The following is a 20,961-nucleotide window of genomic DNA, read 5'->3' on the forward strand; positions in this document are numbered from 1 at the left end:
CTCCTCTCTCACACACCACTGCAGGCCTCCAGGTGGGAGCATTTTCTGTTTTCACTTGCTCTCTTCCTCTGCCTAGACAACTGCTCCTTCTTTTAGGAGACTTGGCATGACCCCTCGCTCTGATTGGAGGTGCTGCTCCATGCCCCCAGGGTATCTATCCTGTGCATCCACTGACCACACCACCTACAAATGTTGTGGTGAAACTGATGATTTGTGTGTCTGCCCCTCTCCTACACCATGTAACCATATCTTATTCATCTTTGGTTTTCCAACACCTGTGCAGAGGCTATTGGGTGAGTCAATTCAGACAACCAAGTCTAAGTATAGTTTGTAAAAGAGGGTTAAATTGGCTTAGATGAAGAATTCAAGGGATTTACTATGAGTTAAATGTCAGTGTTTCATTGCTTGGGATTTCTGTTAACTATTTTGCCTCTTTAGAAAATTATGACTTACTCGACTAAATATCAAATGATGCAGGTAACCTAATAAATATCTGGATACAATAAGTTTTTAGGGCAATAGGTAGTTCAAGTGAAAATGAGTTCATTTTACTCTAGATTCTGTTTTGGTCATGAAATAAGTCAGTAGCTATCTTAATGTATTTTACTTGCCTTAAGCAAAATAGATTTTAGGAATCTAATTACTTATTCAACACACAATCTGAAATTACTGAAAGTAGAGCCACCTCAGAGTTTCCTTCCTTAAGGAGACAGGATGTAAATAAATGTAATAAAAAAAATATTAAAGATGTAATCATGAGACTTATATATTTCAAATCTATGACCAGTTCTAGAAGTAAAGCAGGACCAAAGATAGATCGATATATCTCTTTGCTATTGGTTACTTTATATAAACTTAAATAGAAGATAAATGCCAAGTTGACTCATGATATTCAGTTAACAATGTAAATAACATAAGTAAAATAATAATAATCATTTTCATTAAATGTCAGACACTGTCATTTTCCCCTGTTAGCAATCCTACCTTTTGGAAAGCAAGTCATATTCATGTAAAATCATCAGCAGATTTTCTACAATGTTGAGTTCACTTATTTTCTCCCTACATTCTGGACTACAAATTGAAAAGTATTAGTAACTATGAAAAATGTATTTTACCATATCCACGTATTTAATATCTTAGCCCTCATATTATCCCAGGAGGAGAAACAAAATGCAATGTAGCTCTATGGGGCAGGGCTACATTAAACTCCAACATTCAATAAGTATTATATGTCATAAATTTAAATTTGTTTAATAACAGTATGATGATAACATGATTCCCTTTGGAGAAAGGGAAACATATGCTGTTCACAAAAAAGCAATGATCAGCATTACTCACAATAGCCAAGATATAGAAATGACCTATATGTCCTTTGATAGATGAAGTGGATAAAGAAAATGTGATATACATATTTATATATATAATTGAATATTTATATATAGTTATAATTGAATATAATTATATATACATAATTGAATATTGTTCAGCCATAAAAAATCCTGTCATTTGTGACAATATGGATGAACCTAGAGAACAATCTGTTAAATGAAATAAGCCAAACAGAGAAGGGCAACTACCATACGGTATCACTTATATGTGGAATCTAAAATAAACAAACAAAACCGACTACATAGAAACAGAATAGAATGGAGGGTGTTTACTAGCGGCTGGAAGTAGGGGGAAACAGGGAGATGTAGGTTAAAGGGTACAAACTTTCAGTTATAAGAAGAATGAGCACTAAGGATCCAATGTGCAGCATGGCAACTACAGTTAATAATATGGGGTCGTGCACTTGAAAGTTGCTGAGAGATCTTGCATGTTCTCGTCACAAAACCAAAAAAAAGAGTTAACTATGAGAGGTGATGGATGTATTAATTATCTTGATCTTGGTAACCATTCCACAATGTATATGTGTATCAAATCATTATGTTGTACACTTTAAATACATAAAATTATATTTGTCAATTAGTCCTCAATTAAGTTGGAAAAAACCCAAAAAAAACAAAAAAAGCAGTGATCCACTTACTGGTATAAAAACATATTTAAAGCTTTTTTATTTAAAATAATCATAACATCTGTAGGGGTTATCTAGAATTTTTTAAAGGGCAAAAATGTTTGAAAATGTTAAAATATATATAGGGGAGAGAATGAAGAAAACAAGTCAGGGAGATTCAACTGTCCAAGACATATTGTGTAATTTTGAAAGTAGAAGTAACTGAGGGTTGGATGAAAAGACTAGGTAAATATTTCTAGTCAGCAAAAAAAAAAGAAAATTTTAAACTGCTTTGCTGCTCCAACTTAAATTCTAAAGTGATGCTTTTCCATCCCGGATCCTCTTCAGTATAGTTATGGTACTTCATGTTTATTTTTCACAAATTTTAACTAAGTAGATGACAAAATAAATAGAGAAACTGATCTATTTTGCATTTCTTCCATCTGAGTTGCTAAAGCAGCAGAACTTATTAAAATACACTCACCTTTCAGCTAAACTAGCCAGAGCCAGAAGGGCACCCAACAGAACATTAGTATCTCGGGCACTGAGTAAATTTACTAATGTCTGAAAAATGAAGTAAAATAAGGTTTAATTATGTAAGTACTACAAGCTTCTTGAACAGTATGTTTCCTTCTAAAGATCATAGAGGCTTAACCTCAAAATTTGTTAAACATTCACGATCTCCAGTTCTTAAGGGGCAGGCATCCACCCCCTCTTCAGACGAGCTCCTTGTAAGCATTCCTTGCCCAGGACAGGAAGCAAAGGGACCAAGATACATGGTCCTCTACTTCCAGGTGCCCACGCTGTCTGCTCTCTGTCTTCTGGTAGCAACCAGTCACTGAGCACTCATTCTGAGTTGGGCATTGGCATTGTGGCAGGCACTTTCCAAATTATGAAAGTACTTTTTCAACAAAATGTTGAAGACTGTCTTTTTTCCCCAAACTAAGCAAGATATGTTAACACTACCAGACAATCCATTTGCCTCTCAAATTTCTGAGTAACATCACTGAGTTGGGAGTCGTCTATATCTTATCAGTCACCTTCTCGGGATTCCCATTACTGCAAATTTACGTATATTCCCTCTACATTTTTAGAACTCAAGGTCCCCCAAAGCACACACCCAAACATACTTCAGACCAGAGCTGTGACCTGTATAACAACTACTAGGCTGATTTTTGGGTTTCTATTATGTGGGTTTTTCCCCTTTATGATCTCATGCATTTTCTACGGCGCTATTATTATCTTTGTTTCTCAGATCCCTTCCTCTTTTTCTTCTCTCACTTTTTCCTTTCTGTCTTCTAACATAATGTTTCTCAAACTCCAGTCACTGATATATCATTTCACAATTTTTGTCATGTCCACCCTTAACACCTTAATGCTACTCAAAAATGTTCTTCAAATTCTAAGTGATATCAGTGAAATATATAGCTATTGAAATAAAAAATGCTGACCTGTATTATCACTAAGAATCACCCCCCCTCCCATACAATGAGCAGCATGTGTTAACACATTTTAGGCAACTTTGCTCTAATATATGCTGGAAAGTGGCTTCCTGGGATATAAAAACTCAACAAATTATTGAAACCTGGCTCTAGGCAGCTACCAGCTAAATAGTTTTGCTATAAATATAAATGTAGTCTGTTTTGATTAAACCTGCATTCGTTCATCTTGAAATATGTATTTGACCCATGAGCTTATAATACTAAACCATCTTATTATGAGGTTAAACCATATGAAATTGACCTACACGCCAGGGTAATTTCACATGGTACAAACTAATATAACCTCATGTGCCAAATGGAATGTATTTATATGTATACATATATATATGTATTTATTTATTTATTTGTAAACACACACCTAGGGTCAGTTTATATATAGTCAAGGTTTTACAAGCAACATTTAAATTAAGCAATAAACTTAGTTGATTAAGCAATAAAGAATTAAATGACATAGAAAAAAGAAAAAAGGTTCAGAAAACCTTTATTTGCTCTTTCTATATTTACTCCTTAGGCGGGTTAGCAGAGATTGGCAATTTTAGGCTAGGTTAGCAGGCTTGAGAATTATAATTACACGTGGCTTGACCACAAGGGCTCTGGACTCTAGCATGTGAACCACCACCATATGAAGCTGAAGCAGGAACTCCTTCTGGGACCACTCACCTTGTGGGCTCCGCTTGTGGTGACCCATTCTCTTTGGTCTTTGACAGCAGCAAGTTTTTGAAAAATATCTATAAAGGAATGGAATATCTCAACGAGGGATTTGAAGCTTAAAGGGGGTCAGTGCTCATAGAACCTCAGGTCTCAAGTACTGATGGGCAAGGAAAGGAAGGACAAATGGGAACACAGGCCACACAAAAAGGACAATGGAGGAAGGAGGGACAGGGTTGATTTTTTTACTCCAAGAATCATGTTTCAAGCTCAACTAGTATTTATTATATATTACTATTATAATAATAAAATTTGGAGATAGCAAGAAAATTAAACCTTCCCTTCCACTTAAAGTTGAATGAGTTCCTTAATATCATTACAAGTTCAAAGTGAAACCTACTCTTCAAAGATCGTCCCCATAAAGATTTCATGTGTTGGACTTAGCAAGGTTCCTCAGTGGAGGGGAACGGCTGGCCTCACAGAACCTTCCTGGTGCCTGAGGCTCACCACAGATTCCTCTCTCCCCGGAATTGAGAATTAAGGTCCTGTCCTGTGCATGCAAAGAAAGTGGGCTCACTCCCACGAGAGCAGGAGTGCGCACTCATCAAATCCAGAGAGCACGGAAGGTGGGCTGGGAAGAGCTTCCAAAAAGAGAAGCTTTGGAAGTGGGTATTGTTATTACCCCAATTTTACAGATGAAAAATGAATAGTCTCTGACATTTTAATAGAAATCGAAGGAGGCAAAAAATATTTTTACCAAAATTTGCTTTTATGGAAGGAAGTCTCTCTTGCACTAAATAAACTAAGCTTGTGCTCAATGAAAATCTTTTAAAACATGAAATCGGGTTTTTCAAGGTAAGAACTGTGATCTAAAAATCTCCCCTCTGGGTACATTTTGCCACTGAGCAAAACAGCTGGCATGGACTCTCAAGCCCATAGCTGTGTGGGGACCCCCGTGAGTATTCAAAGCGTCCCCCCTTCCCTGCTGCAAACGCCATGCCCGGATGGCCAGCTGCGTCCCGGGACCGCGCTTACACGTCATGTTGACCAGCTTGTCCACGCTGTGCTGTGCCTCCCCGGAGCCGAGGTACCCGTGGGCCACGATCTCCATGTACTGCGGCGGGGGGAGGGGGAGACCGACAGGCGAGTCAGAGGGGAGGACGCTCAAGCACACAGCAGGTGAGGGGAAAGGTTGTGCACTTCTGAAAATGAGCTGTAGGTGGCACAACAGGCTCACCAAACAATACTTGGTGGCCCTGGGCCTGCTTCACTCAAGTGCAGAAGGGGGTGGGTTTCTGGGTTCTTGGCTTCTGTGGAACGCCCCAAAGTGGAGGGAGGGACCTGGAAAGATTGTTTAAACTCTCAAAAGTCCCAAGATCACTCCTAACTGAATAAATTTGTGTTGCAATTTAGCCTCCAAATATAAGATACAAATAAGATGCAATAATATAGTACATAGAATTTTATTTCTTCATTGTAACTTTTCAGCAGAATTTTAATAACACACTGCATATATTTTATCGACCTTATGTTTTATAATATCCTAAGTTATATCTAACCAGCATACAAGCTGATAGCAATAATTAGAATGAAATGCATGGGGTAGTCTAATAATCCCTCACTGTGGATGACTGATTGTAATAAGAAATAAGTTCAGGGAAACACACATAAATTTCTGACATTTTAATGAAAGTAAAATGGATTAAAAGATCCTTTACAACATAATTTTATTAAAGATTATTTCATTAAATGAGCTAAACCTCTAGCCAATTAAAAAATTTCTTAAAAATAAAAACAAGATGTTTTATCAATTTCCCAAGAATAAAAAAATAATAAAATAGATTTGATATTAAATTGCCATTAAAATTAATCATCCATTAATAACTCAGAATGAGTTTGCAGGGCCACGGGTTTATTATGAAAATTATTCTTTCCATACATGGTATAGATTTCAGGAGAATGGGCTTTTTCAACTGTTTCCATGCCTGGAAATTTTGTTTTATTGTATTAATAAGCCCAAACATTGGACTGTCTCAGCATGTATATTCACCTCCTTACCTTCCCTCAGTAGTTACCAAAGCAGAAAAATAAATGAAGTCAAGATCATTCCTCACATTGTCATTTATTTTTAATATTTTAGTGAGCACAGCAATTCTTTTTTGTGTGAAAAAATTATGAACATCTTCATAACCAATATTTTCTCCCACCATTTGGTGTGTGCAATGCTGAGGCCTGGGGCCTGCCAGACAACACCTATTTATTTTCTTTACTAACTAAAGACAGGTGACCTCTTATATTGATAGAACTTTCTCGTTTCAACAGGCTGGGTAAAGTGAGCCCAATCAGCCAAGAGAAAATGTCACGAGTCCCTCCCTGCTCTGTGTGTATCCTGCCTCATGCTCACACTCACAACCCTGCCTGCTCCTCTCCTTGGCAGGCAGCTAAGGTAAGAAAGACATCTTCTGTCACACACCTGTGTAATCTCTGCCTAACAGTGAAAGGCAAAACCAGCCACCACAAAAGGAATCTTACCTGAGCTAGGTTTTCAATCCCACCCAAGCTATGGAGCATTTCCTGATAAAATAAAAACAACAGAACACACATGAAAGATGAGAGTGGTGGGGGGAATGTATTTTACATGCAATCTATTTATTAAGTTATGAGTTTTAATTATTTTTTGAAGGCCCATATTCTAACATAAATATGGAAAACTTTAATGTTTGCCAGTCATACTATATTTAAGATAAGTTATTAATAAATATGAATGAAAGTTGGGTTGAGATTAAGAGAATGTAAGTATGCTCAGAACTGCAGCCTGCCTCCTAATTCTTTTTACTTCCTCTCATGTCATCATAAAATGTTAGAGCTGGAAAAAGCTGTTAGATATCATTCCCTTCAACACCCTCATATTACAGAGTAGGAAAGCTAAGACCCAGAATGGTAAACCATTTCGCCTAAGTGACAGAGCCTGGATAAGAATCCAGCATCACTGAATCCCAGGACCTTCCTCTAGGCCTCTGCCTAGTGTGGCCCATGGACCAGCAGCAAAAACATTATCTGGAGCTGATTAGAAATGCAGAATCTCCTACTCCCCCCAGACCTGCTGAATGACACTATGAATTTCAACAAGATCCCTGGGTAATTCACACGCCCAATAAAATCTGAGCAGCATTGCTCTAGTAGACTAGACGACAGGGCTTCTCCTTAAAATGATGTGGCTTATGGTCTTATTACACCCATACCCTAAACTAATGTAAGGATAATCATTGCAAAATGTCCTCAGATATAGGTCTTTAAAATCAATTCCCAATAACAAGGCACTGCATGAAACTTCTGAAAAGTGCTAATTAAAAGAGAGAGTGCTGGGAGGCTGGAGTTGTGAAAAGAACTGGTTTGGAGCTCTCCTAACAGTCGATGCTCTCAGGTTACCCACACTGACATTTATCTTGGGGTTAATGGGTTTCAGGTGGGCTAACCTGTGTAACTCTGTATTGACACCTCTCTCCTTACTTTCTGTGCACACAAGGAAGTTATTTGAAATACAAACATTAGCCAACATTCCAACTCTGGAAAGTTCAGGGCAATGAGTACGTGACTGTGAGGGCGCCATCTCATTCTACCCGGAAGCTGAGTGGGCAGCTGAGGAAAGGCTCAGGGGCTCAAGGCCTCCTGGGTCAAGGTTTCCTTATTCTGTGTGAAGGGAATTTGGAAGCAACATACACTTGTTTAAATTAAGAATAAAGGTACATTTATAACTCAATTAAAAATCAGTCTACGACCACCTATTAATTTGAATTCCCATGATTGCTATTCACTTTAGAAGAGCTATAATTAAAGAACGTAAGAATATTGTATACATTATCGCTAATTATGGTGGAAATTTTATACATATAAAGATAAAAATAACATTTTAAAACCACTTATATTTTTTCAACAAATATTTTTTTTCATTCCTGTTAGGTAAGATCCCTGGGTTAGGCTCTGAAGGGGACACAAATATGTAGATGACAGAGGCTGACTTCACTGAGCTGCAAGCAAGCATAAGGCAGATATACAAATAACTGGAATTTAAGATAGAATTTGGTAAGTGTTATAAGAAAGTTATACATGAGGTGCTGTGATGCTGCAGAGAAGGGACATATAATAGCCTGCTGAGAGGACTAAGGAAAACTTTGTAAGGGTGGTAGCCTCTGAATGGGCTTAGAAGGATGGATAGATGTGCTGAGAAGACGTGGGGGGAGAGGGGGAAATAAAGGGGATTCCAAGTAAAGAGAACAAAGAGGCTCAAAGGTGCATAGAAGTTGCGTAGAAAGAACATCAAGATGTTCTATTACTGTGAAAAGCACCTCCCTAACACCATGAAGGGAATCTTTGGGAATAATGTTAGAAAAATAGGGTGAGATAAACTGGACATGTCCATTCAGACTTGGACATGAGCCTGAATTTGAACTTTGCCATTCGGGCCTGATGAAAAGGTGCGAACAAGGGCCGATCAGAATCAGCCGTGAGCACATTGTCCCTCTACTCTTAGAATGAACTGGAGAGGCAGGGGCGTGGAGGGAAGCCCTGTGGGTTGGCAGGGGCAGCGAGAAGGGAGTGGACAGGTGGGCTGTCTTGGCAGTGGTGTGACCAACTGGGCGTGAAAGGGCCAAGGGCAGGAAGGGAGTGCAGGAGGCATCTCTGTCTGCGAGCCAGGGTGACTGGGGGCAAGGACACGATGAACCCGGGAAGGGGAGAATAGGCTGGGTAGACAAGGAGACTGAGTCTGGACATGCTGAGTTGCTGGTGGTGTATCCAAGTGACAAAAGAACAACAGGCTGGGGAAAAATGAGGCCAGGGCAGAAGACTGAAATCTGGCATCGCTGACATAAAGGAAATTTAAATTTGAAGCTTGGGAGGGAGAAGACACCAGGGAGAGAATAATGGTTAAATGATTAGTCATGGTCATCTTTAAATGTTTACCTTGACAAAAGTATATCTATCCAATAATCAATGTTAACAATATGGAACTAAGCCCATGTTTCCCAGCCTCTCTCCTGGGAATAATCATTTTATTCTATGCAGTGGGTGGTACTAGGTATTCTTAAAAAAAAAAAAAAAAATTCATGATCAAATGGTAGGTTAAACAGAATGTAACAAATTATTTTATCATAGATTAAAACTCCTCAGTAAAATTAAAAACTCCTCAGAGCTTTAATATGCTGCCGTGCACTGTAAGTCTCTAGTGGGAGAACCCGTGTGCAGCTTTCCTACATATCACCGGGCAGAGCACACTTCTTTTCACAGAATACTGACCAAGTCCTGTGGAGCACCGTGAGAGAAGCGCTGCTATAAAGTACAATAAGGGGAAAATGCACTCAAGCAGTTACCCTCCATTTGTTAAACAAACACTTTCCCAGAGGCCTGAGGCCCCGACAGAGACTGGAGCGCGGCGGGGACACGCTTGGTCTAACCTGCCCGCGTCTATGGGAGAGAAGACCACGAGGCACGCACACCCCTGGGCTCAGCAGTCCTGGTTACTGATCTGAAAAGCAAACAGGACTGCGCGCCCTTACCCACCTCAGCCCTCCTCCCCGGCACGGGCTGGAGGCTCATGGGACTGGGCTCTGGACTTCTGAGACTAATGGCCTGGAGAAAGTCCCCATCAATCTGAACTTCAGTTCAATGAGCCACATGTGAACAAATGTCCTTGCTCTACCCATTCCCAGAATTTTTCTCTTTTTAAAAAAAAATGATACAATAACATAATACTGATAAAAACTATATAGAACAATGGAGCACCCTGCAACACCAATCTGGCTGTTGTCAGTCCAGCACGATGTCACTGCAGCCCAGAGCATCGGGGCCCTTAGACACGCTCCCCTGGGCCTCTCGGCCAGCAGAGCAGTGAGCTCTGAGCGCTGCGCCCTGACCCACCACCCACACCTCTGCCGTCAGGGTTCCACACCTCTCATCCCTCCGTCTCAGTTGAAGGCCCCACTATGCCCTGGCCTTTACTTATCTTTCCAGGTGTATTAGTAACTACTCTTCTAAAAGCCTCGTAGGGGGTGAGGAGAAGTTTCCTGCCTTGGAGTCTGGAGGAAAGGTGATGCCACTAACAGAATCAGGAGCTGATTCTGCAGGTTGGAGGAGAGGGAGGACAAAGAGGACCCTGTGCAGTTACTGAGGGTCCTGTGCATATCAGCCTCTCTAACACTTTGGCATCTGTATTCCTTTACACACTTAGAAATTACTGAGAATCCCAAAGAGCTTCTGTTTACGTGGGTTCTATCTATTTATATATACCATATTAGACATTCAAAGTGAGGAATTTTTAAAACACAGGAGTACACAAGCATATGTTCCGTCATTACATATCCTGTAGCCTCTACAAAGCTCCACTGCACACTTGTAAGAGAGTGAGAGTGAAAAGGCAAATAACACTGTAGCATCACTTTTAAGATAGTTTTGACCTTGTGGGACCCCTGGAAGAGTTTCAGAGACCGATGATGGTCCCCAGATCACACCTGAGAACCACTGTGCTACTGTGTCATCAGGATCGCCGCCCAACATATACCTGGAAATTTGGGACTTAAATGAATGGAAAAGTCTGAGGCTGGAGATATGTGCTTGTGAGCAAAGAACAACAACAACAAAATGATAGTTGAAGCCAAGAGCTCAGAAGATAGGGGAGAAGATGACAAAGAAAATAACTTTGGGGAAGGTTAACATTTAGGAAGGCAGAATTTAAAAAAGGAGCAAGTAAATAATACAGAAAAAAGAAAAAGAAAAAGTAATGAGTAAGAGCTAGAGGTTCTCAGGATCAGTGAAGGCAAACAGAAAATGTGGCAAAGGGTATGGGTTGCTAAAGAGAGGCTGGCGGTGCAAGGGCAGGGGGGAGAAGGCCACGCAGTTCCACTCTCCTTTTATTGTTGTAGCTGATGTAAATGTAGTTTAGGGGCTTTTAAGAGTTTTTCTTAGGACTTCCCTGGTGGTGCAGTGGTTAAGAATCCGCCTGCCAATGCAGGGGACACGGGTTCGAGCCCTGGTCCGGGAAGATCCCACATGCCGCGGAGCAACTATGCCCGTGTGTCACAACTACTGAGCCTGTGCTCTAGAGCCTGTGAGCCACAACTACTGAGCCCACATGCCACAACTACTGAAGCCCGTGCACCTAGAGCCCGTGCTCCGCAACAAGAGAAGCCACTGCAATGAGAAGCCTGAGCACGGCAACGAAGAGTAGCCCCCCGTCACCGCAACTAGAGAAAGCCCGTGCACAGCAACGAAGACCCAACGCAGTCAAAAATAAATAAATAAATAAATAAATAAATTTAACAAAAAAAGGGATTTTCCCTTTATCCTTGATAAGCAATGTGCTATGACAGCTTACTGTAAGGAGTCCAGGTGGACTTTTACCTTTACCCTGCTTGGGACTCCAACTACACTTGAAATCTCCAAACATATGTCACCCTTTAATTATGGAAAACTAAGCAATTTTATCTTTAAAAATGGCTTCTTTTTCATCCCTTCCACTCTTTTCTTGCTGGAACCTCCATTAAGCATATACTGGAGCCTCTGGGTCAAGAAATGACGACTGGATCATGGCCCACCATGGTCTTCTTAAATGACTTCCAGAGAGAACCTTGTGCATGATATTCAATGAAAAGTTCTACAACACATCAGTTGTAAAAGAAAGGGAGTGAGTTCAAGACCTATAGTCCGACCTTTCAATGAATGCAGTGATGAAGGTGAGATGAAGGCTTGAGGGGATAGCAGGTCAAGAAAAGGGCATTTTATGATAAGAGAAAACAGAAAGGGAGCCACTGACACTGTAACAAAGAAAACAGATGGAAGGCTGAACCTTGGCAAGGAGGAGGGCTTTCTTCAGAAATAAGAAGGGACGTAAAGGTGCATGATAATATGAATATTTCAAGCAACAAAGAAAATACGAACACTCCTACTGGGATGGCTTCAGTTTTGCCTGTAAAACAGGTAATGCTGTAATCTGATAAGAATGACAGGGGTAGGAGGGGTCTGGGTATGAGAAGTGGAGATGGTCTGGAATAGCCACTGTGGATCCTGCAGTACTGATTCACCAAGAGAGGAAGGGAAGGCCTCGCGAGGGCAGAGGCGTGCTGACATTTGTTGGCACAGGTTGTAGTAAACCCCAGCGTTGCTATGTGACTTCGGCCAAAAATTCTTGGCAACTCAAGATGTTAAACAACTACTCCTCTTTGTGGACAGAGTGCCAGGAGGAGAGATTCAGGGAGCACCCCCCTTCTATGGAAAGACTGGAAATCAATGGGAGGTTAGGCTTCATACGTGTTTTGGTCATAAAATCCCATAAGCAAAGAGGTCACGGAATTCTTTCCTTTAGAGGGCAATCCAGTCAACCTTGTTCCAGCCCATCAAGAACTAGATTAAGAAAGGCAGTACTTTAGATGAAGATCAGCAGAGTATGACACAAGGGCCATCAATTCTCTGAGCAAACATGTCGAAGGCAAATATTTTGCTAACTTCTATAAGTCAAAAAACTAGACCTTCTGCTAAAAATCCACCTTCCTCCATGAATAGTTATATTAATATTATATACACAGTGTTCTTACCCAAGCTGAGGCCTGTGGGGCGTACAGGGGGCTATTAATAATGACTTGCGGACAAGGAGCTCATGTGGGTGACCCAGGCAAAGTGGAGCACGTGGCCCACCCTCACCATGCGCGGCCCACACAGCTCTGTCTGCGTGTCACAGGAGAAAAGGAAAATTCCCAGAAAACTGTGAGCAACCAGGACAGAAAGGCATTTGAAGTATGTAATATATTCAAATGACTGTGGTTGGCTAAACTAGAACAGCACAAAGACAGCTTAGAATACGGAATGAGGAAGGGAGTGACTCTTCTAAAGAAAAGATTGAAGCCATCATGAATCCCAGGAGACTCAAATCAGAGCAGGCTCTGTAGCTGGCTAGTACCAGAACACTTTTTTTTTTTTTAAATGCCAAGTTTGGAAAAGATGGTTATTGGGGTAATGAAATTATTATTATTATTATTCTGACTCAAATAATAATTCATCAATAAAACTGAATCCAAAATAAAAGAGCTTCAGAGTGGTCTGAGCATCCCAGTAGCTTATCAGGACAGGGCATAAAAGGAGATACCTCTTAGGAAAAGAAATAATCTGTGAAAATAATTGAAGCATGTATGAATAATAAGGATAGTAAGAATGCTCTTTAGATATTTAACATTGGCAAGAAGAAAGAGTAATGGTTCATAAGCAATTTGGAGGCTTCTCCAAATTGGCTGGGCAGTGGTTCTGCCCGTGTTCTCAAACTGTGGTCCTCCAACCAGCAGCATCAGCATCACCTGGGAAAAGTTGTTAGAAATGCAGATTTCCAGGCCCTCCCCAAACTTACTGAATCAGAAACTGTGGGGGCAGGTGCCAGCAATCTTTAAGTCTTCCAAGTGTTCCTGATGTACAGAAAGTTTAGGAACTTCTGCTTTATAAAAGCAGCTATCTTAGCAGCTGAGACTAGACGGAACAACTTTCACGATCCAGGTGAAGTGTTAGGTAAGCCTTTCTTTAGAGCCTCACTGCTAAAGCACTAAGTTCTTGCTAATCAAAATGTGGGCCATGAACCAGTGGCCTCAGCAGAATCGTGGGTCTCAGGGTACAACTACAGAATCCACATCCGCATTTACAAGATCCCCAGGTGATTCCTCTGCACTTTAAAGTTTGAGAGGCACTAAACTACAGCTGCACATTTAACTAACTAATGAGAGGAGGGGAGATTCCTGCCTGCAGACACCTCCTCTGAGACAAGTGGGAGGCCCCTTGCTCACCTCTAACTCAGGGTCTGAGGCTGAACTCTGGGACAAACATGGCTCTGGAGCAGCTACCAAAGCTGCAGGCCCTGCCTTTCCCACTCACTGCCCCTGGAGCCCCCTGAGGAAGCCCCCACTTGTCGCTGCTGACTTTGACCTAGTGAGCTGCTTGGCATCAACATGCTCGAAGGTGTGGCCAAGTGTTCACCTCTCCAAACTGACTATGGTTTAAAATGCCAGGAGATAATGCAAACATAGACCCAAAGTTCAATCCACTTCATCCCATAGGTAATAGAGTAGAAATATACAGGTGTTTTTGTCCCCATTAAATCACTTCTCTGCTATCATTTTAAACAGCAGGTGAGATACTTCCCAAATTTGGAAACTACTGAGCTGTGAGAGAGGAAAAAAAAAAAGTTACCATGCTCTGCTTCAAAGAAAAGCCCACCAGGTTTTTTTTCATCTTCGAACAAGTAAAAAATATTTTTATTTTTTGCAACCAACCTGATAACATGGATCCCTCATTAGAAGTCTCAGACAAATTAATACTCTCAGAAAATGAAGAGATGGGGCTCGATCAACCCACTCTCTGAAAGAAGAAAACAAGAGAGAACATGTTCGTTCATGTTTAAAGGCCAACGTGACAGTTCATGAACAATGCAAGAAGAATAAAAAACATCTAAAGGAAGAGCATTAGTTTATCTCAAACAGTCTGCAATGGGGACTGTTATTTGATTCTTGAACACTTGACCCATTTTAATGCAAAACACATAGAAACTGTCATTGTCACTACAAAGTAGAGGCCCCCAAAATTATTTGGTTCACAGGGCCCTTACTGACTCACGGCAGCCCCTGACCAAAAGAAATAGCTAAAGGGTTCAACTTTAAAAGACTTGATACCCTGATAACTTAGTATCCATTTGAAAAAATAATACACAGACACTAAAAGAAAAGTATTTTTATTTTATTCTTAATCACATTTACTTACTAATGGGGTGTGTGCACCTGTGGACACGAAACAACTTCTCCAGCCTTGGAATCAGATCTAACACTATTACCTCCATTCCCTCTTCCACCTGACTTTCCCAGGGCACTTGCTTTTTATCACAGTAACCACTGAAAACCCAGCTACAGAAAAGTAAGCCATCATCTAAGGGAAGGCAGTACAATCTAATGTGGAAACTGTAACTACCTGGAGTAGTTTGCACTGTGTCTGACAGATGTTGTGCATCATTGCTGTTTTCCTTGAAATTTAAAAATATCCCACGACACCCCTGGGGGTTCTCTGCAGCCCCCAGGGTACTTCAGCGCTCCCTGTGGGAAACATCGTGATGAAGTATTTTCTTACACCTTAGATCAGTCTCCCCAGAAGCAGACTCTTCCATGAAGATTGGTGTGCACGTGAGTGATTGAGGACATGCTCTCGGGGAGTCCACCTGGAGTGGAGAGCAGGGGGTGAGGAGTGGGGAAGCCAACTGGGCAAGGGCCCTTCTGTGCCAGCCTCACCTCCAAGGACCCCCCACCCCCACGGAGGCAAGCACCCTGGCTTTCCTGCTCCCAAAACGGCTGTCACAGTGGTGGTGGGGGGCTGCAGCAGGGACGAGGGAGCAAGTTCTCAGGCACTGCTGCTCTCCGGGCCTGCGGGCAAAGTGGACTCAAAACACCAGAGCGGGGTGCCAGGGCCCAGCCGCTCACATGGGCGCTGCCACCCAGTCCTCGACCCGAGTCACAGGGGCCACCAGCACGGCTGGGGCTCACTGCAGGCACGGCTCGCTCAGTGGGTTCCAGCTGGAGGGAGCAGAGTGGTCGGCGCGCCACCCCGGTCACTCTGGGGTGGGGTCATCGGCACACCCAGCGCCCCTCGCAGCTGCTGTGCCTCCGTGAGCAGCTTCTACTTCACTGCTCAGCTGCTCTGTGCCAGTTAGAGTTAGTAGTAAAAAAAAATTCAAACTGGGAAAATTTTTCAGGCTGCTCCAGTGTTGCCACTCAGGCTGCAGAGAGTGAACACTGCGAAGGGCCTTTCATGGCACTCTGTGAGGACGCTTCTGCCCAAGAACCTGGAGGAACAGAGCCCAGGCTGAGGCCGGGACCCACGGCTTCCTGAGTCTCAGCTGACAGTTAGCACATCTGAAACTGAATTCATGCCCCGCCGGCCCCCACACACAAACACGCCTCACCCCTCCAGGCCTCCAGTTGATCAGACCGAAACCCTGGGTGTTTTCTCACCTCCTCTACTTCCCTCACCTCTTTCATCCAATCCCTCAGCACATCCTGTCCGCTCTACCTTTAAAATATCTCCCCATTCCCACCACTTTGAGGTCGGAGGTAGATGGGCCCCTGGGCTGAGCAGCTGGAGTTCGTCAAGCAGAATAAATTGGAGCTTTGTTTTCCCTGGACACGCCAAGGACAAAGCTAGTGGCAGGCGCTGAGCTCTGAGGGGGAGTAAAGAGATAAAACGACCACATCTATCACTACTGAAGTCAAGGAAACCTCCCCGACTGCACATGAGCAGGAAGGCTCCTTTGGGGTCAAAAAGGGGCAACATCATCCCATAACAGGTGCTATCAAACCTCCGTTAGCCTCTGCACTGGAATCCATCTTGGCAAAAAGATGTGCACACATATCAGGCAGGGCAGTAGGACAGGTCATGTGTGGGGAAAGAAGCGAGATAACTGGCCAGAGGAGAAGGAAGACCCAGAAGAACCGCCCCCTATAAATGATTTAACCGCCTCTTTATTGCACTCCTCATTCAGGAGGATGCCCACACCCTTTCTCTCCAGGTGTGTACTCCTGTTTTGTTTCTGTCTAAATACACTGTTTCTCTGTGTGTTCTCCCACATGTTGTGCTGTGTCTCTAATAATAAACTTCGTACCTGTTTTTGCCTCCTTGAATCATTCTTGCTTTCAAACAGGGGCAAGAGCCAGGGGAACTTTGCTTCTAGCCTCCAGCCCCTGCTGGACTAGTGGCTAGGATCCCTGGTTTTCATCCAGGCTACGCAGCTCCAATTCCTGGGCAGGGAAATAAGATCCCGCTTCGAGACCACTCACCGCTGTCTCTCTGAGATCAACTTCTCACTCCCTCGTCTTCTATGACCCTGGTTCAAGCCGCCATCATCTTTTGCTTGAACTATTGCAAAAGCCTCCCATCTGGCTTTCTTGCTTCCATCTTTGTCCCCAACTTCAATCTTCACACGTCTGCCAAGGAGACAAACACCCTCCCCTGCCCTCCTCCAACAGTTCTCCTCTCACTCAGTCCTCACGGCCCCTGAGGCCCTACAGGACCCGGCCTCCGCACTGCCTCTCGGACCTCATTCCCCCCGCTCTCCACTGCCCCCACCCATGCTCTCTCAGACACACTGACCCTCTCATAACATGGCTGGGCTGGGCTGGGAGCCTGTGCCTTTGGTGCTTCCCATGAAGCAGCCTTGGTGTGACTTTTTAACACTGGAACCTCCCATACAACTATATAGATGTCCTCCGACATGACATGAGGCCAGTCACATGCAGTTGTTCTAACCAAAGTGTATGTCAAGGTGCAGAAGCCACCAACACAGCACAGCCTGGACTCCCGAGGTGAGGAAGGGGGTCTGAGCACTGCCGAGCACTGGACCTGCCTGCATCACCTGCGGAAGTTAGTCCCTGCCAGGTGACACGTCTTACATTGCCCTCCAAGCTAGTCCAACGGTGGCACTTGGTGCAAATGTTAACAAAAACCTAAAACAAAATGTGTCTGCTATTTCATACATAGCCAAGAAAAACAGAGAAAGATAATGGAAGCTACTTTGGACTAGAATCCACATAATTTCTCCTACCCTCTCCCACCTCCACAGCTGAGCTGGTTGTACATCCAGTAAAGTTAGGATACTTTAAAGATCTGCCCCTCAGTCAAGTGGAGCATTTACTTGAGCTGCAGTCCCAAGCCAACCCTTGCCTGGCTTGTCCGATATTGATCCTTGACCTTTGGTGGGAAATTCAGCTTTGACTCTTCCACAATCCTGAGAAATTCAACTCTGTCCCAAACCTGCCCATCTCAGACCTGAGTACACGAGACACACCCTCCTAGAAGGCAAGCCAAACATCTGTGGTTCCTGCCACTGGAGGTGTCACCCCCAGCCCAGCCCCCTTACACTCCGCCCCAAGCCACTCACTGTTCCTTCCATCTACTAACTTAGCTCATGGGAAGGAAGTTGGAAATATGCTTTTCCCGTAGCCTTATATTCCCAAGGATGTTTGACTGCTTCTTATAAATTAGAGCCCCCAGCAGAGGCCTGGCTCTGCAGATAGAGGTTGAGCAAGATGTCCCAAGAACATCACTGGCTGGGAGTCGCTCCTCCTGCCATCACCAAGGCTCCTGGCAAGAGCTGCCTGCCACAGCCACCAGCAACATCACAGCCCTCCTATAGCCAGGGCACCATGACAGTGACACCTCTGCTATGGAGGCAAATCTCAGTTTCTTCTGAAAATAAAGGCAGGACTCAACCCATCTGAGGCCTGCAGCCAGGCAGAATTATCCAAGGCCACAGTGGGAAGCTGCACTATATTTCATCCTAAGTTCCTTGTACTGGGAAAAATAATGCAAATTTGAAGTACATTTTGAATTTAAAACAATCACCTCTGGGAACACTTGTAAGGATGTGGTTATTCTGAGGTTCCTATTAGAGAGAGAATACCTTTAATCTCATAAGTAGAGGGATGGCGCATGACTAGTTTCCCTTCCAGGTGCTGGGGTCAGCTAAAGATAGCGTGTAGCCTGCAGTGCAGTGCAGACAGTATATCCCAAAGATCTAACAGGAATAATGATCCAGTTGCAACAGCTGCTGGTAACCTCCCGAGGTTTAATGCTGGCTGCTCTTCATTATTTAAGAGGAGAAGCCATGGGACATATTGAGAGATGACTCACACTACAAATATGTGTGTACTTGAAATTTTTCCTGTTAAGAATACACAATCTTCATGAGGAAAGTCCATGGCCTTTCAAATGTTTTTTCACATTAAATATGAAAAGGTTTTTTTGTTCTGTTTCTTCTCACCTCTAAAAAAAAAAAAAGAAAAGAAAAACAATTCCGGAACGGTTTTTGTTTTGTTTTTACCATAAAAGGAGTGTAAACAAATGAAGAGTTCCAGAAAAGTCTCAAAGTTCTGTTCTAAGCAAATGGCATTTTTTTGTTCTACAATTTAGGAACTGTGGCCCAAAGCTATTAATATTTCTATGTGATTCTGGCCTGTTGTAAATGTAAATAGAATTCCTGGTGTCTGGGTCCTGCAGGGCCTCCCCTCTGAGCGCTGACCTCTGAGGAGCAGTTGTTCCCTCCATGGCTTCCAGCCCTCAACCTCCCCCCTCACCCAAGGACCTGGCTCACTGGCTGGAGCTCTGCTGTTATGGGGAATGGCATGTTTTGTAAGGTGATATAGAGCTCTGTTTGTCAAGAGTCGGGGGACTAGGAAACACACTGAGTCTAGTGTAAGCAGAGGATTACAGAGAATAATTATGACAGACTCTAAAGATGGCTGCCTTTATTTGACTGAGGAGCCAGGTGACGGATCCAAGAGCGCGCATAGGTAGCAGACCTGGGCCCTGACTCCCAGGCCAGGGCTCCCGCATCCCCCACCTCCACCCGGCACAGAAAGGGGCTCTTAGATACGTCTACTGCGGGGGCAGGCACGTTCTGCACAGTGGTGAGGGGTCTCCTGAGGTAGCTCTGAAAACCTTGTCTGTCGGCAAAGACAGTGTTTCCCTGGAGGCTGTGTTCCAATAGAGCAGCTGCACAGCAGCAGATTCATGACCAGGCAAATATTTATCCCCTCTTGTGACTGAACTTTTGCCACTGCTTTCACAGGACTATTACCACATGGCAGTATGACCAGGCCCCACGGCCTTTGTCCACGACCACCCGCCACATCGCTTTAGGCATCAGATGCCATTTTCTGCTATCAGTATAAAAAAAGAGAAGGAAAAATGGTACCACCAGAGACATAGCATTTGAAAAGAGAAAGGGTAGTTGGGGTTTCACCTTCCCATGCAGTCGAAGAAACCAGTGTGTGATGTGAGAGTCACAAAGCTGCAGGACTGAGCACTGAGAGTCACATGGTCTGGGGTTAACTCCATCCAGGGGCTGATGCAAATGCCAGAGGTCACAACCTCAGCTGGTTCTCACTCAGAAAAAGCAGCGTCTTCAGAGGAGGTGTTATTTAGATTGCCCTTTTCATTAACGCACAAAAGAACCACCACCAAAAAACTACCACCTTTCACTAAAAATTTAAAAGTGGAGAAATTCAAACCTGTTTCAGTATAAATATTACCTCAAATTCATACGACAGAGCTCTATTTTTTTGGATAGTTGTAAAAGCAAAATTCACATCAAAATAGACATGTAAAACTTAAAAGGAATAAGAAAACGTGAAGAAATGAATTATAAATGTGTATTCAAAGAATCTTTACTGACTTGTTCCACTATTCTTAATGGGTAGTGTCATCCATTAAACCTGGCCCAGAAGAGACACCCAGTCAGAGGTCCATCCAATTCATCATGTTGGTCCCAAAAGTCAGACAGATGTTGAGTAGAAGGGCTGTTCTAGCTGTTTCTTCTCCATGGCTGGTGAAAGTTTCAGAGATTGAATGCTTTCAGATATTTGCTGATCACCTACTGGGAGCCAGGCACTGTTAAACGCCCAGGACTACAGCCTGGACAAAACCATGCCCTTGTGTTCACAGAGGTTACCATTTAGAGAAAGAAGACCAATAACACACACAAACAAACAAAACTGCACATCACGTGGTGACCAGAGAAAAACAACCCTAAAGTTAAGGGTTTAGGGAGTCCTGAGAATAATGCTATTTTAGGAGAGTCAGAGAAGGGTTTTCTGATACGGTTAGCATCTGAGTGAACTGTGGAGTGAGTCAAGGTCAGAACAGCGAAAGAGTAAAGTATCTAGTTCCTGAGCAGGAGTGCACTGCTTTGCACAAGGAAGCCCTTGGGGGCTGGAACAAACTGAGCAAAGACAGCGTAATAGGAGCTGAAGT

At 43.1% G+C, this 20,961-nt stretch overlaps 1 protein-coding gene across 1 annotated transcript in view; it reads right to left on the reverse strand.

Annotated features, from left to right (window-relative positions):
• The window catches only part of NEK10 (NIMA related kinase 10), a 285,708-nt gene that overhangs the window by 234,096 nt on the left and 30,651 nt on the right, over positions 1 to 20,961 (reverse strand). The window contains exons 5-10 of the mRNA XM_061196445.1: positions 14,445 to 14,529; positions 6,676 to 6,717; positions 5,179 to 5,257; positions 4,156 to 4,223; positions 2,478 to 2,557; positions 985 to 1,071 (exon numbers count right to left, since the gene is read on the reverse strand). Of these exons, the coding sequence (XP_061052428.1) occupies positions 985 to 1,071; positions 2,478 to 2,557; positions 4,156 to 4,223; positions 5,179 to 5,257; positions 6,676 to 6,717; positions 14,445 to 14,529 (441 nt within the window). The remainder of the gene's footprint in view (positions 1 to 984; positions 1,072 to 2,477; positions 2,558 to 4,155; positions 4,224 to 5,178; positions 5,258 to 6,675; positions 6,718 to 14,444; positions 14,530 to 20,961) is intronic.

This window comes from Eubalaena glacialis, chromosome 7 (assembly GCF_028564815.1).
Source record: "Eubalaena glacialis isolate mEubGla1 chromosome 7, mEubGla1.1.hap2.+ XY, whole genome shotgun sequence".
NCBI lineage: Eukaryota > Metazoa > Chordata > Mammalia > Artiodactyla > Balaenidae > Eubalaena > Eubalaena glacialis.